General features: G+C 57.0%; 1 protein-coding gene across 3 annotated transcripts in view; it reads left to right on the plus strand.

Moving 5' to 3' along the window:
- Positions 1–16,017, plus strand: part of ITPK1 (inositol-tetrakisphosphate 1-kinase) — a 162,555-nt gene that overhangs the window by 62,075 nt on the left and 84,463 nt on the right. Inside the window, exon 3 of one of the 3 annotated variants that reach the window (XM_066274063.1) lies at positions 2,082–2,201. The exons of the other annotated variants lie outside the window; for them this stretch is intronic. Within the exon in view, the coding sequence (XP_066130160.1) occupies positions 2,082–2,201 (120 nt within the window). The remainder of the gene's footprint in view (positions 1–2,081; positions 2,202–16,017) is intronic. 3 annotated transcript variants of the gene reach the window in all.

Below are 16,017 nucleotides of genomic sequence, written 5' to 3' on the forward strand. Positions count from 1 at the left end.
CCCCCGCAACCTCTGGAACAGTGGTGGGGACCCCTCCCCGAACAGTGATGGGGACCCCCCCCGCCTCTGGAACAGTGGTGGGACCCCCCCCCCGCAACCTCTGGAACAGTGGCGGGGACCCCCCCCGCCCACCTCTGGAACAGTGATGGGGACCCCCCCCCGCCTCTGGAACAGTGGTGGGACCCCCCCCCCCGCAACCTCTGGAACAGTGGCGGGGACCCCCCCCGCCCACCTCTGGAACAGTGATGGGGACCCCCCCCCGCCTCTGGAACAGTGGTGGGACCCCCCCCCGCAACCTCTGGAACAGTGGCGGGGACCCCCCCGCCCACCTCTGGAACAGTGATGGGGACCCCCCCCGCCTCTGGAACAGTGGTGGGACCCCCCCCCGCAACCTCTGGAACAGTGGCGGGGACCCCCCCCCGCAACCTCTGGAACAGTGGCGGGGACCCCCCCCCGCCCACCTCTGGAACAGTGGCGGGGACCCCCCCCGCCCACCTCTGGAACAGTGGCGGGGACCCCCCCCCGCCCACCTCTGGAACAGTGGCGGGGACCCCCCCCCGCCCACCTCTGGAACAGTGGCGGGGACCCCCCCCCGCCCACCTCTGGAACAGTGGCGGGGACCCCCCCCCGCCCACCTCTGGAACAGTGGCGGGGACCCCCCCCGCCCACCTCTGGAACAGTGGCGGGGACCCCCCCCGCCCACCTCTGGAACAGTGGCGGGGACCCCCCTCAGAACTGTGGCGGGGACCCCCCCCGCCCACCTCTGGAACAGTGGCGGGGACCCCCCCCCGGAACAATGGCGGGGACCGGCCGGTGATGCAGCTCTCAGGCTGGAAGACCTCTCCGTCTGCGGTTTCCCGTTCCCCACGCCGAGGCACAGGGGCTTTTCCTCGTCACTGGACTGGCGCTGGCCGGCGGGGCTAGCGCAGGTGTCCAAACTGGGCGCTGTGAGGGACCTAGGGGTCTTCAGGAGGGAGTGTCACTGGGGGGGTGGCTTGCTGACTCCTCTACACGCAGTAGGCTCCCCTCAACGACAGCAGCAACTTATATCTGTTTTTTTATTTTGAGGGTCTCCATGTTAGATTTCTTTTCAAGCAAGACATCTGCGGTCAGAGAATGTTTAAAGACCACTGGCGTTGGGGGGCAGAGCCGAGGCCTTGGCACCCGGGCCCGGCCCCTCCCCCGGGCCCCGGTCATTGCAGTTCAGCGCGTGCAGAGCGCTGTGAGCTGTGGTGAGCGGGGTGGTCCTGGGCGGTGGAGTCGGGCCGTCACTGGCTGGCTTGGTTCATGGACTGCCCATCAGGCAGTCGGCTGTGTGCGGGGCCAGCCGGGTCCTGTGCCGGGGGCGCGGCGGTCCCAGTCCTCAGTGGGAGACGTGCTTGGGCCATGGTCCACTCTGAACGTTCAGCACGTTCTGGGCACGGTGGTCAGAGCCGCCTGAGGACCGAGCATGTTCATCTGCACAGCTGCCTCTGCAGGCCTCGTGTCCGCCGACTGGTCAGCACCGCTCACTTCCGCCCCAGACCCGGAGGGCGTGCCGCCGGCTGGACACTGCCGGTCATGGCGGTCCGTGCGGCAGGGTCCCTGTGGCGCCTGGGTCTCCAACCCGTCTCCGTCTGACCCCATCTTTCCAGAGCTATGCTTGCTGGACCTCTCGCCCTCCAGGACTTTGATTTGCCACCTTTCTGAGGGGGTGAAGGGGATGGAAGGGAGAAATGTCACTCGTGAGGAGGGGCACAGGATGGACGGCGTGCTCTCAAGGGCCAGCTGCAGGAGACCCCAGCTTGCAGCCCCTGGCCTCTGGTGTCAGCCCTTGTTCCTTTCTCTGTCACAGTGGACAGGGCCGAAGATGCTGTTTGGGCTTTCAGAGAACTGTCTGGAATGTGTGGAGTTCAAAAGTGAAGGGCCTCCGTGTGCAGAATGGGGACAGCTGACGGTTTCCTGGGGCAGAGGGGGTGGAAGCACCCGCCCCCCACCTCCTCCGCGCAGAGGTGGCTGAGCCAGGCGGGCCACATCCTGCCCACCTGAGGCTCTTGGAAGACGAGGCCTTTACAAATGGAGGCTCAATTTCGATCTTGCAGACGGTCGGCACCGACATGAGAATGGGTGTAACTACTGGGCTTTCCGGAGCCGGCCAGGCAGCCCATCCTCCTTGTGTAAACTCTGCGGACCATCCGGGGCGTCTGCTTCTGTTTAAGGCAGTAAGTGATAAGGCTCCTCGGCCTCCAGCCTCCTGCCCTCTGCCCTTGGTTTGTGCCAGAAAGGCTGTTCCTCACACGCTCTCTTGCCGCTGAGTGGAATAGAGCGGGCAGCATGCTTCCCGGTGGGAGGGGTTGTTGGCCCCCACCCTACAGCCAGCAGCCCTGTAGGTGTGGGAGGCACCACGTTCTGGAACTTGACTCGCCACCCTCCCTTTCAAATCGCTTCTGTTCCTGGTTTCTTGGATCAGAATGAAGGTGCTGCCCCCTTCTCTGCCCGGCCGGCCAGTGCGGATGCCTCCAGCCCTCCACATCCCTACCTCTTCGGGCCCTGGGTCCTGTTGAGTCTCCCTTTGGATGCAGCCCTGACATTCCCACCTACATTCTTTTGTCATCGGTCCCCTGTCCTCTCTGACCGAGAGTTGCCAGTCCTCTGGCTGGCACCCCTGCCTTGTGACCCACCCCCTCCTTGTGGAGCGGTCTTTCGTCAGCATGACCCGAGTCACTCTCCTGGTTTCCACGGCTTCAGGTGAAATTCTTAGCCCTTCAGAGAGCTCACTGCACTCTTCTCCTTTTGCTCGGCCCCTCCCCAAGTCAAACGCCAGCCAACCCTGGACTGACCCATCTCTGTGCCTCTGCACGCTCTTGTGACCAGCCTCGCCCCCTGCTTTCACCCTATGGGCACTGGTCAGGTGTTACTCCCAGGGGAAGCGGTCTCGACCTCCCTTCTGCCCCTCCTTCCTCTGCGCTGCCTCTAGGTTCTGCCCGGGCTCCTGGCTCCCCCACCCCGGGGGTTGGGGCAGCAGTTCTCAGCTGTCTCAGGTTGACCGTCCTCCCTCCCTGTTACCTCTGAGGTCCTCGAGAGCCCTCATCTCACTGCCTAGCAAAGAACATGGTACGTGAGCGGCCCTCGATAAACGATTCTTCTCTATTTGTCGACTTGACCCTAAAGGTCAGCTTACAAACCCCAGAGTGGTGTTTCAGGACTTTGAAGGGGGCACGTGGACTAAGTTATTCCTTAATACTGGGAAGTGGCCGTCTCAGGGTCTCTCCCCTCTGCCTCTCCCGCACGGCCCCCTTGGCTGAGTGGCCGTGGCGATCGGCCTACCATGCCGACACAGTTCCCTTTGCCAGAGACTTGCATCCCAAGCCCCTTGTGGGCCGGCACCCGAGCTGTGCAGTTCTGCCCATTCCCACGTGAGGAAACGGCACCTCCTCTGTTACAAAAGGCAGCGCTGTGCCTCTTTTGCCCGCGTCCAGGTACCCTCGGGGCTCTGGTGCCTGGACCCCTGGCAGACAGTTTCTGACCAAGAGGACAGAACCCTGTCACAGTGCGCAGACAGTTAAAGACACGAGAAGAGCCTGGGTCTGGGTTCTTGCTGACGTCAAGCTTTCACGCCCTCGGGGCCCACCTCTGACGTAAGCCGTCTTTAGTCAGCGTTTCTTATAGTCAGAAACATCTTTGCTATCTGAGTGTGGCTGAGCTGTTCTTGCTATTAAAGATTAAGTGCAACTTTGGGACACAGACTGGGCACCGTTGAATCAAAACCCTGGAGGCTGGAGGCATGTGTCTGAGAGGCGTGTGCCAAGGCTTTGAGTGTTGTTACTGTCGTATGGAAAGTTTAGATGCCCAGGGGGACAGCTGTTAGGGATCCTGTTCAGTTGGACGGATGTGACGTTAAAGGAACAAATTGTACTTTATGTGTGATAAAACCTATAGGCTCTTTAGCTTGTAAGCAACGGATTTTCAGCATGAAATGACTTAAAGAAATATGAATACATAGAATTTATGAGCGTGTATGCCTCAGAAAGCCCAGAGGTAGGGGTGACAGCACTAGGCCACCAAGGACTCAACCTGGTGTCATTGAAACTGTTTCTTCGCCTGTGAGGCCCCTTGGGTAGGCCGTCCCGGGGCAGGCTTGGCCGAGTCGGGTGGAGACAGTGGCCGGCATCTCCATGCCATCTGCCTGACGACCTCCCAGGAAGCAGGCCTGACTCTCCATTTGTGTCAAGTTCCGTCTAGCGCAAGTCCCAGGGCTGGTACTTGTTGACTCTGATTGGCCTGGCTGGGGTTATATACCTATTATATTCGTTGTCTAGGCTGCCACAACAAAGTAAAACCACAGAAATGTAGTCTCAGTTCTGGAAGCTCAGAGTTGGAACTCAAGGTGTTGGAAATCGAGCAGAACCAGCCACGCTCCCTCTGATCCTTCGTCCAGCTTCTGGTGGCCCCAGGTGGCCCTTGACTGTGGCAGCATCACTCCCGCCTCTCTCTTCATCCTGACAGGGCCACCCTCTTCCTCTGCGTCTCTGTCTTTGTGTGGCATTTTCCTCCGCTTATGAGAGCACCAGTTACCCGAGTGACCTCGCGTCTCAGCTTGACTGCATCGGCCGAGACCCTGTTTACAGGTGAGGCCACATTTGTCGGTAGGGGGCTTAGGACTTTAAACTGTCCTGTTGTGGGTCACAGTTCAACCCATGGCACCTATTCTTGCACCAGTCACTTAGTTCTGGATGATGTGCTGTTCTGACTGGCCAGGCCTCAGTCACTTCCCACCCCGAGAGTGAGTAGGGTGTCAGCCCGCTGGGATTATGTGTCTTAAAAGTGCCGGCCCGGGATGTGAGGCTGGCAACAACTGGTAGTGACGCCGCCGGCAGCCTGACTCACTGCCGGGCCCCGGCCGTTCGGTTCCGAGGGGTCTGTCCTCCTGATGCTTCACTCCCAGTTCAGCCCCCTGCCCCACGTCCGCTCTTGGGGAGGGGCAGTTGGTTCAGCTGGGAGGTGGATGGAGAGAGGAAGACAAGCCACAGCAAGAACACAGGCCTTTGTGACTCACCTGTTCTCTGCGCACCTGGGGCCGAGGTTGGCAGTGCACTTGACGGCCGGTCGTGCGTTCGGCCCTTGCCCGTTTATCTTTCAAGCAGTTCCGTTGACAAGAGCTGCTGGTGGGGACGCAGCCTGGGTAGGTTATTGAGTAACCGAGCTTTGACGGTCATGAGCAACCGGTTTGCTGTTTTGTTCCTTGGGGGTGTTCTTCAGCTGCTGTGGGAGGCAGTCATGATTGTCCTGGTGGCAGGAAGCTTGTCGGAGTTTTCAGGCCATAGAGAAATGGAAAAATGTTAATTCTGTGATTCTGTCCCTTGTTTTCCAAGTGCCCACTCGTTTGGAGATTTTTTGTTTGTTTGCACCCCCCCCCCCCCCCCGCATTGGGCCGCCCCTCCCTCCCTGCCCCTTCCCCGTGAGTCCAGCGTCTCCAAAGCACTCGGGAACCTCTGCACCCAGTTGGTTCAGGCAGTTCACCATTTCCTGTGTGCTGGTCTTATCTCTTTTACAGCAGGGACATGGTTCATGGTTTTCTTTTATCGAGAGCACTTGGGGGACACGTGGGACAGGAGGTTTCAGCCGGACAGACTCAGCACAGATCCCGGGGCCCTGGGTTAGTGCTGGTTCTCTGAGCCTCGGTTTCCTCCTCTACAACAGAGAAAATGCAACTAGCCTGCGACCTGCTCCCTGGTGTGGCTTTTCTGTACACAGTTTCCTGTAAGCAAGTCTGTGCGTGTCTGAGACCCTGAGCACAGCCCACAAAAATGTCTCAAGTTGAGCTTAAGGTTATCCTGGGAGGTGAGATCAAGGTGTTCTGGGAGTTAAGATAGAGGAGCATGGTGTGCTTCCAACCACACACGGGGGCATTTGCAGAAGAAAAGAGCATGGTGGGGTGGGGGCACAGAGAGGGCAGGGCTCTGCATGTGTATCTGAGGGCCTGGGGCCAGCTTCCAGGACCAGGAGTGGACCAGTTCAACCAGAGTAGTGAGCTGCTTTGGGAGGCACTGAGCGGTGAGTGTAGAATGTGAGCTGGAGACAGTGTGTATCCTTGGTTAGGAGCAATGGGGATCCACTGAAGATTTTTGAATGGGTGAGAACATTTTTAGGAAGGGTACTCTGGCCCTGGCCGGTTGGCTCAGCTGGAGAGCATCGGCCTGGTGTGTAGAAGTCCCGGGTTCGATTCCTGGTCAGGGCACACAGGAGAAGCCACCATCTGCTTCTCTACTCCTCCCCCTTCTCTCTCTCTGTCTCTCTCTCTCTCTTCTCCCAAAGCTATAGCTCAAGTGGTTTGAGCAAGTTGGCCCCAGGTGCTGAGGATGGCTCCATGGCCTCTGCCTTGGGTGCTAAGAAGAGGTTGGTTGCTGAGTAATGGAGCAGTGTCCCAGATGGGCCGAGCATCTCCCCCTAGTGAGCTTGCCGGGTGGATCCCTGTTGAGGTCAAATGCAGGAGTCTGTCTCTGCCTCCCCGCCTCTCACATTTAAAAAAAAGAAAAAGGAAGGGTGCTCTGGCAGTTCTGGCTCAGGGTGGATTGGGTTTCACCCAGGCTAGAGACTGGACTCGAAGATTAGTTCCGAAGCAGAAAAAATTCCACATCAGAGAGTTCAAAGTACAGTTTAATTTTTATTACTGGTCCTTAGTCACTTCTCTGATTTGCTTGTACGCAGTGTCTCTAATTGGCTTCTAAGTGCTGTAATGTCTTGTAAGTAGGCACACCATCTCCTTCCCTTTTAGCAGCCCCATTGAAGAGCCTTTGTCAGGGGGAGGCGGCAGACTTCAGGCCTGTGGGCTGCAGCAGTGCTCTTTGGGGTCGTTAGAGCAGTTGAATATTAAAAGGCTGCACTCACCTGGCCCCCTGCGCTCCTCTGGCTGGCCAAGTGACCCAGCCCAGAGCTGCATAGGAGGCTGACTGTTGGCCCCGAGAGGTCACTGGCCTCCGCTTATTTCTGAGAGGTGAGGCTGGAAGGTTTGATTGGGTCGTGAAACGCTGTGCGTGGATGGGCGAGGACAGTGCTGCTGGCGACTTGTCATCAGACCTGGAGCTTCAGACACAGGCTTCCTCTCAGGCTGAAAGGGCAGCGTTCCGGTTCTGGCTCTTTAGGGTCCATCTTACAGGGTTGGGGACCCGAGATGCCCTGTTCCCCTCTGCCTCCCTGGCTCCAGAGTCAGACTGGTTCTGGCCCTGGAGTCCACCCTGACCATGGTCCCTGGTGGGTCACAATGCCTTTGGATTTTTTTTTGGTTCTTCTTCCTTAATCAACTGGGTGCTTGAGGCAGCCCCTCCAGTTAGGGCTGTGCAGAGGGCCACACCCCTCTCCCTGCCTCCTGGGGCTGTGGGCCCCGTCTCCAGGATGAGACCCCCACGGAGTTGGGCGATGGTCGGCCTTGGTTAGTTATCACCTGTGGCTCCGTCCCGGGCTCCCATGTGGCCAGCTCTCAGTCCTCTACCTGGAGAGCCCTGTGCAGGCTCGTCCACAGCCCAGGGTCCGTCTGCCGCCAGCCACATGCCGCAGTGCTCCCAAGGGCCTCGGCTTGGCAGGTGCCGGAAGGGGGCCAGTTAGCACTAGCCTGAGCTTGGGGCTGAATTTTGTCCTCGACTTACTCGGTAATTACCAGCATGACTTTCGTCATGTTCCCCTTTCTCGTGGCTAAGCCTCAGCTGTCCTCTCTGTGCAGAGGGGTGTGGACCAGATCACAAACTGGTGACTTGTATAGTATCTGGCCTGCAAATAAATGCCTTACCTGGCCTATACAAGATTCGCACGCTCTTTCCTTTGAGTTAGTTGCCAATATTTAAACCAGTTGCCCACAGTCCCCACCATTCCCTATTGCCCCACACCAGCCTCCTCAACATTTACATTTCCTCTGTGGGCATTTCTTCTGTGCTTCTCCATTTGCCTCTAGCCCCTCTCCACCGGATTCCCCTGCAGCCACCGTCTCTGGTCTCCCTCCTGACGGGCTCTGGCCTCCCTGGGGTGACGGCAGAAGAGGAGAGAGGCTGGAGGCTGGTCTTTCACAGGCCGGATTCCAGAATGATGACAGTTGAGAGTTCTGGGGAAGGAGGAAGGCTTTCCATGTGCTCAGAACCCAGGGTGGGGATGGTGCCCGAATAGTGGACTTTGAGGCTGTAAATGTTCCAGGGACAAAGGTGAAACTAGAGCTGCAGAAAGGTGTGGGTGGGCTGTACGTGGACCAGGGCACGTGGTGTGGGAAGGGCTGGGGGCCGCGCCCTGGGGGGCCCTGGGCAGGCTGCCAGGCCCTCTGCTGACAGGTCATGAAGAGATTGTGGTCCGAGCATGACCTCAGAGCCCTGATGTGCTCCAGTAACACGCACCTGATTACAACACCTCCCGCCTTGGTAATCGAGTCTGGCTATCATCGGGGCCAGATAAGAATTCGCCTCCTCCCGGGCTGGCCCGGGCTGGCCGAGGCCGGGTACACATTCCTGACTGGCGTACTTTGTTCCGCAGGCGGGCAGGGCTGGGTGGGGTGAGGCTGCCTGTGGTGTGGCATTTCTCTGCCTGACAGGGTCGCATGGAATTTCCTGTTGGTAACAGCCCTGAAGGAAGTACCAGTTGGGGTTGACCCCTACCTGTGTTATTGCAGTGACTCCAGGGGGCAGCCAGGCTTTTGCAGTTTCCATCCCTGCTTTCCTTCTGTGTTCTTCCTTTTTTTAATTAAAAGTTTTTTTTTTAATTTTACAGAGACAGAGGGACAGACAGGAAGGGAGAGAGTTGAGAAGCATCCGTTCTTCGTTGTACACCTCAGTTGTTCGTTGATTGATTTCTCCTGTGTGCCTTGACTGGGGGGTGGGGTGGGGGGTTCCAGCAGAGCGAGTGACCCCTTTCTCAGGCCGGCGACCTTGGGCTTCAAGTCAGGGACTTTTGGCCTCAAGCTGGTGAGCCCGCGCTCAAGCTGGTGACCTCAGGATTACGAATCTGGGTCCTCTGAGACCCAGTCCGATGCTCTATCCACTGCGCCACCGCCTGGTCAGGCGTTTCTCCTTGTTTTCCTGCCTTTAGAAACCCACTTGCTCTCTCTCCTTCTCCACGACTGCCCCCGGGGAACCTTTCTCTCTTCTCCGCACACACGGGGTGGATTTCAGCCCTGGCCTCCCTTCGCTGTGCGATTTCCAGCGAGTCGTTTTACCTCTGAGCCCCAGCTTTAGATCTGTGTGTGCCATGACCCCTCCTGTGGCCCAGATGGCCAGCTGCGTCGACACTTTGTGCCAGTGCTAAGTGTGGGCCGTGGGGGGCGCCTGGTTTTCTTATGCTGGCAGCAGCTGGACGAGAAAGGGTTTGGACCTCAAATCAATGTGGGGATAGGTAGAGACTTTAATTTTCTTTTCTTTGTCTGAGGCTTCTCTCCCTTTCTCTGGCCATGGGTATGTCTCTCTATTCCTGGGCCTCAGCCTGGCATCCTGAAGCCAGCTCTTGGGTCACCCACTAGCCCCAGTTTCCCCAAAAAGGCAGACAGAGCACAGGCCAAGTTGCAAAACTTTTCTTCAAGTTAGAAAAGGTCACAGCTCACCTGACCCGGCGGTGGCGCAGTGGATAGAGCGTCGGACTGGGATGCGGAGGACCCAGGTTCGAGACCTCGAGACAGCCAGCTTGAGCGCGGGCTCATCTGGTTTGAGCAAAGCTCACCAGCTTGGACCCAAGGTCGCTGGCTCAAGCAAGGGGTTGCTCGGTCTGCTGAAGGTACACGGTCAAGGCACATATGAGAGCAATCAATGAACAACTAAGGTGTCGCAATGAAAAACTGATGATTGATGCTTCTCGTCTCTCTCTGTTCCTGTCTGTCTGTCCCTCTCTCTGTCCCTGTGTTAAAAAAAAAAAAAAAAAGAAAGGTCACAGCTGGCCCTGGCCAGTTTGCTCAGCGGTAGAGCGTCGGCCTGGCGTGTGGGGGACCCGGGTTCGATTTCTGGCCAGGGCACATAGGAGAAGCGCCCATTTGCTTCTCCACCCCCCCCTCGTCCTTCCTCTCTGTCTCTCTCTTCCCCTCCCGCAGCCAATGCTCCATTGGAGCAAAGATGGCTCGGGCGCTGGGGATGGCTCCTTGGCCTCTGCCCCAGGCGCTAGAGTGGCTCTGGTCGCGGCAGAGCGATGCCCCGGAGGGGCAGAGCATCGCCCCCTGGTGGGCAGAGCTTCGCCCCTGGTGGGCGTGCCGGGTGGATCCCGGTCGGGTGCATGAGGGAGTCTGTCTGACTGTCTCTCCCCGTTTCCAGCTTCAGAAAAATACCAAAAAAAAAAAAAAAAAAAAAAGGTCACAGCTCGGCCCTGGTCCCAGCCTTGTCTGTGTTAAGAGGGCTTGATCAATACCCTGAAAACAGGTGAGATCGCAGCCTCAAGCGAATCCTTTGCCAGTTGGCTACACGTCAGGGGGTTTCAGTGACCTGCAAAAGTGCCAGGCATTTTTGAAAACCCCAGCCCCCAGGCCCAGCCAGGCACTGGTGGACGCTCCCTGGCTGAGGAGGCGGGACTGTTGTTCTCAGCAGCTGTTTCTGTTCGTAGGTGGCTGTCATTCATTCAGTGAACATATATGAGAACATTGGGGCCGCAGAGTAGGAAAAGACATGTTTCAAGTTTGTCAGACCTGTGTTTGAGTCCTGGGTCTGATACTGTGAGATCTGGGGCGTATGGTAATTGTACTCTAGAAGATTAGTGCCCTTAACTTACAAAGTAACTTTAGTTGCTTCCACTGTGGTGCGTGTCATGAGGATTGAGCCGGGATACAGGGTCCCTGTACATGGCAGGTGTGTGACAGGCTGTCACTGCTGTTGTCATTTCATAGGGCCATGGCCAAGGGTGATGTTCCTAGGCACAGACCTGGCTGTTGTAACGTGGATCAAGCCTTGCTTCGGAGGCTCCAGCAATGGGCCTGGGCTCGCTCCTCTTTGCCCTCACACAGACCCTCAATCTTTGGATCGCTGGTCTGTAAAATGGGTATGAAATCACCTGATTGTTCCCTCTTCCCAAGGAAATGCTGAGGATGGAGAGCTTGGCTAGTTTTAAAATTAAGGCAGTTTTACTAAAAAAGAACAGAATGTTGCCTGATTCAGAAGATGCACCAGGCATGCCTTCGGTAGCCTGCATGGGAGGTGGGGCACCTCCTCCTGTGGGTGGGGATGCGGGGACACCTGCATATGCTCTGACCTCCTCCTGAGAGCGTTTGGAGTGTGCGGAGCAAGGGTGAGGCCAGCGGGGCCTGGGAGGTCCTGGAAGACAAGTGAAAGTGTCCCTCATCCCCCTCCTAGTCCCAGACTCTGTAGTCTGCCACTGCACAAGCCCAGGAGATCTGGGGTCAGCACATGGAGACCACACCCACCTGGCGCACTGCTGGCCGCGGTGGGGGGAGGTGCCAAGCTGGAGGGCAGGGTCAGACCCCGAGCTGCCACCATCTGTCAGGAGTGACTCACAGCCCCCTTTGGGGGTTTGGTGCCTCCTCTCTCTCCATTTGGTGGCCACTGGAGCACGGCGGGGTTAAGTGGCCTCCCAGGAATGGTCTATGGGTCTGACACCAGCGTCTTAGGTTTATGAAATGCAGGCTCAGAGCGAAGGACGGGGATTCCTGCAGAATTGATCCTAGAGCCTATTTGAAACAAGGAGCCCTGGCCGGTTGGCTCAGCGGTAGAGCGTCGGCCTAGCGTGCGGAGGACCCGGGTTCGATTCCCAGCCAGGGCACACAGGAGAAGCGCCCATTTGCTTCTCCACCCCTCCGCCGCGCTTTCCTCTCTGTCTCTCTCTTCCCCTCCCGCAGCCAAGGCTCCATTGGAGCAAAGATGGCCCGGGTGCTGGGGATGGCTCTGTGGCCGCTGCCTCAGGCGCTAGAGTGGCTCTGGTCACAACATGGCGACGCCCAGGATGGGCAGAGCATCGCCCCCTGGTGGGCAGAGCGTCGCCCCTGGTGGGCGTGCCGGGTGGATCCCGGTCGGGCGCATGCGGGAGTCTGTCTGACTGTCTCTCCCTGTTTCCAGCTTCAGAAAAATTAAAAAAAAAAAAAAAAAAAAAAAAAAAAAGAAACAAGGAGATGGGGGCACAGGGCACTTTCAGGGAGCCAGAATCTTGCTTGGCCGGCAGGTGTATGGAGTAAAGTGGGGGGAGGCAAAGGCAGGTCGGGGCCGGGTCCCCCAAGAGGTGGACCTCCCAGGGCTCTGGGCTTCATTTGGTAGGACCAGGGAGGAGTCGGTGTCGGGCTTTTTTTTTTTTTTTTTTTTTTTTTTAACAGAGACAGAGAGAGAGTCAGAGAGAGAGGGACAGACAGGGATAGACAGACAGGAACGGAGAGAGATGAGAAGCATCAATCATCAGTTTTTCGTTGCGATACTTTAATTGTTCATTGATTGCTTTCTCATATGTACCTTGACCGTGGGCCTTCAGCAGACCGAGTAACCCCTTAAGCCAGCGACCTTGGGTCCAAGCTAGTGAGCTTTACTCAAACCAGATGAGCCCATGCTCAAGCTGGCGACCTGGGGGTCTCGAACCTGGTCCCAATCCGACGCTCTATCTACTGTGCCACTGCCTGGTCAGGCGGTGTCGGGCTTTGATGTGGCAGTGCCCGCACAAGACCTGGTGCAGTGGGGGTCCACAGATCAGTGGCAGGAGCACAGGGAACATACTCCAGAGCTCAGGGGACATCTTCTTTGGGGGTTCAGTTCGGAGAGGAATTGAGCAAGAAATAGGTCACAGGTTTTCAGGAGTTATTAAACATCTTATTTTCTGGCAGGACCAGGAAATGAGATTTTCCACTGAATGCATTTAAAAAAAATTTTTTTCTAATATTTAATTTTTTCTTTTTTTATTAATTTTTAGAGAGGAGAGAGCGTGAAAGAGAGAGAGAGAGAGAGAGAGAGAGAGAAGGGAGAGGGAGGAGCAGGAAGCATCAACTCCCATATGTGCCTTGACCAAGCAAGCCCAGGGTTTTGAACCGGCGACCTCAGCGTTCCAGGTCGACGCTTTATCCACTGTGCCACCACAGGTCAGGCTGAATGCATTTTTAGATAGTTGTTTGGAACTTACCTCTTTGTCTTCAGAAAAATCATTTCCTGGGTTTAAACATATATCCTGCTTTTTATTCCCTTTTATTTTTTAAAATTTGTATTGAATTTATTGGGGTGACCTTGGTTGATAAGCTTGTGGAGGTTTCAGGTGTACGAGTCCACAGTGTGTCTGTACACTGTGCTGTGAGTCCCCCGCCCCAGCCAGTCCCTTCCATCCCCATTTAGCCCCCTCTTTCCTCCCTTGTACAGTTAGAGACTGCCAAACGTTAAGTAGTAGGAAGTTGGTTAAATAAATTATGCTTTATTGATCTTTAAATGACAGTGATTTAGAAGAATAGGCAATGCTATAGGAAAATGTTCATTATAGCATGTTTAATTAAAAAGTAGGATCCAAATCTGTTTAGCATGATTCAGGTTGGGGGAAAAATACATGTAAACATTGGAGGGATGTATAGCAAATATTATGGGTTCTCTGAGATTCGGGAAGAATTATCTATTGTGCGTCAGTGATTCGGGATTTAAACATCTCTGACAATGAATGAGCAGATAATAACTTAATCGGGATTTTTTTTTTTAAGCTGCGTCACTCTGTAGCCACATCTGGTATTGTTCCGGTCTGCCTGATTTTCGCTGTCTCCACTGTGGGACACTGTAAGGGTCCGAGCCTCCAGTGAGCGGGGTCAGCCGTGTCCCATATGGGGTTCATGGGACGCCAAGAGGAATTACTCCGTCTCGGGCTTTCAGATGGCACCCTTCTGGAAGCCGGGTTTTGGTCCCAGCCTTGCGATCTTTAGCTGGATGTTCTTGAGTCCCAGGCTGGCTCCCTTGTGAAGTAGAGCCGACAGGTGGTTATAGGGTTCAGGCTGCTCTGACCTGGGGTTGGGTCTGGGCATGTAGAGCGAAGCCTCGCTGGGCCTTCGCCAACGGCAACCATTGTGCTCCAGCAGCGAGGCCCGTCCTTCATGGTGCTTGAAACAGCTAATGATCCTTACGAACATTTGCATTTTTGTTAGACGCTCGTGTGGATCTGACCGGTGGCCCTGCCTGACACACGAGCAGACGCCCCTCTCCGCCCTGGGCAGACCCGTGGCCCTGCCTGACACACGAGCAGACGCCCCTCTCCGCCCTGGGCAGAGCAGGCCGGTGGGATCTGACCTCCTTCCTGTTGACTCTGCAGTGCAGGGGACCCAGAGGTCGCTTTGCCCTGGGGTCAGGGGACTGGCAGGGAGGTTTACTCAGGTCAGGGGCTTCCTGTGCGGCCCCGGGATTAGGACTGTCCCCGCTGGGCTGTGTCGCTGAGCCAGGAGTTCACCCAGGAGGCAGGGAACATCCCTAAGGGCCAGACTTGTCTCAGAACAGCTCTGACAAGTGAGTCAGTATCCAAGCAAAAAGGAGCGTTGTTGAGTGGGTGGGGGAACAGCAGGGTCCTCACCGCAGGAACGTTCTGTTCCGTGGCTTTCCTAGCTCTCTAACAGCCACGGGACACAGTGACCTGGGGGCTGCCCCACCGCCACGGCAGGTGGTCCTTATTCTTCCTTCACGGTCACCTTTCCTGTGGCAGCTACCGGTCTCTCCCAGCCTCTCCTTGCTCTGCTTCTGTGACATTTTTCTTAGCATTTCCTGGTTCTTGGGGCCGTGTCCTCCCTGCCCGGGTATTGAGATGTGCGGGAGAGGAGGCTGCTCGTGGTTTTAGTCGTGATCCCGGAGCTGAGAGAATAGGGTCAGTGTTCCCGGGAGCTGGGTCTGCACCTCGGGGAGTAATTTCCAGAGCCAGATGGGAGAACCCTCCACCCGGCCGGGGGGCCCAAGCCAGCGAGTCAGGCTCCTCCCTCTCTGGGCAGGTGGGGGCTCAGGAAACTGCTGAGACTGGGGGGGGGGTAATGGGAGCTACCAGCAAGCAGAACGAGACCCTCGAGGGTCATCTGGACCATGTGTCCCCTGCTATGCCTGGAGGGGTCACACTTATTCATTGCTGGAGATGCCAGCAGAATGTGAAGTCCACTGTATATACTGAGGGGTGTAACCCAGCCACAGCCCTGTGTGGCCTCTCAGTGTCTTTGGTTTTATCGTAAACCTCAGTGAGACGTTTGCAGCTTTTTTCATACTGACGCAGAGGCTGACCATTGTGACCTTGTCCGTGTGCCCTTAGGACACTTCAGTCCCCTGCACCCCTGTGGACATCTGGGGCCAGCTCGACGCTGAAAGGAGTGCACCCAGCAGCAAGGAAACGGCGTTGGTCTGGCTGGCCCTGCTCTCCCTGGCCTCCAGGTTGCCCGGTGGGCTCGGCTGGCCCTGCTCTCCCTGGCCTCCAGGTTGCCCGGTGGGCTCCTTGGGAAGGGGCCAGGTTTTGCTGATCACGTAATTGATGCTTTTTTTTGCCATGCCTGTTTCTTGGGAAGGGGTAGCCTTGATGACCAGTCCTCCCACCCGTTTCTGCCCTCTCTAAGGTTCCTTAGGAATAAGAAAACCATGCATTAGTCATCAAAGTGCTCAGGTCGAGGCCGGGGAGAGGGCCACCTGGCACCACACATGCCCCTCCCATCAAGTCTTGTCTGGACCGTCCAGGCCCGCAGTCCAAAGCCCTGGGCCTCAGCCCTTTATGGACCCCTGGCCAACCCACACACAGTCCCAGCCGGCGTTCATGCCCCAGGTCGGCCCAGGGTGGGTTGAATCCTGGCTCTGACATCCGCTGGTCCTGCGGTATAGAGAGGCACTGCCAGGGCACCTGACCCTGGTCAACCAGAGAGGGCTGCTACCCTGGATGGCATCCGCGGTGCCCAAGGGCCTCTGCTCCCCATTTGCCAGTGGGGGGACCAGCCAGGCCGGTTTCTGCTGCCCCGAGTCACCCCCCTTCCCAGAGCCCTGCTCTCCAAGCCTTGTTTGTGAGACAGCGCTGCCTGTTGGGCTGTCTGCTGGCCTCCCGTTGCCCCTGGACTCAAGGTGCGGAATCCCCATAGCGCTGCAGTCTGCAGGGGTTGACTTGGGACATCCCTGAGTA

Source organism: Saccopteryx bilineata, chromosome 4 (assembly GCF_036850765.1).
Source record: "Saccopteryx bilineata isolate mSacBil1 chromosome 4, mSacBil1_pri_phased_curated, whole genome shotgun sequence".
NCBI classification, from domain to species: domain Eukaryota; kingdom Metazoa; phylum Chordata; class Mammalia; order Chiroptera; family Emballonuridae; genus Saccopteryx; species Saccopteryx bilineata.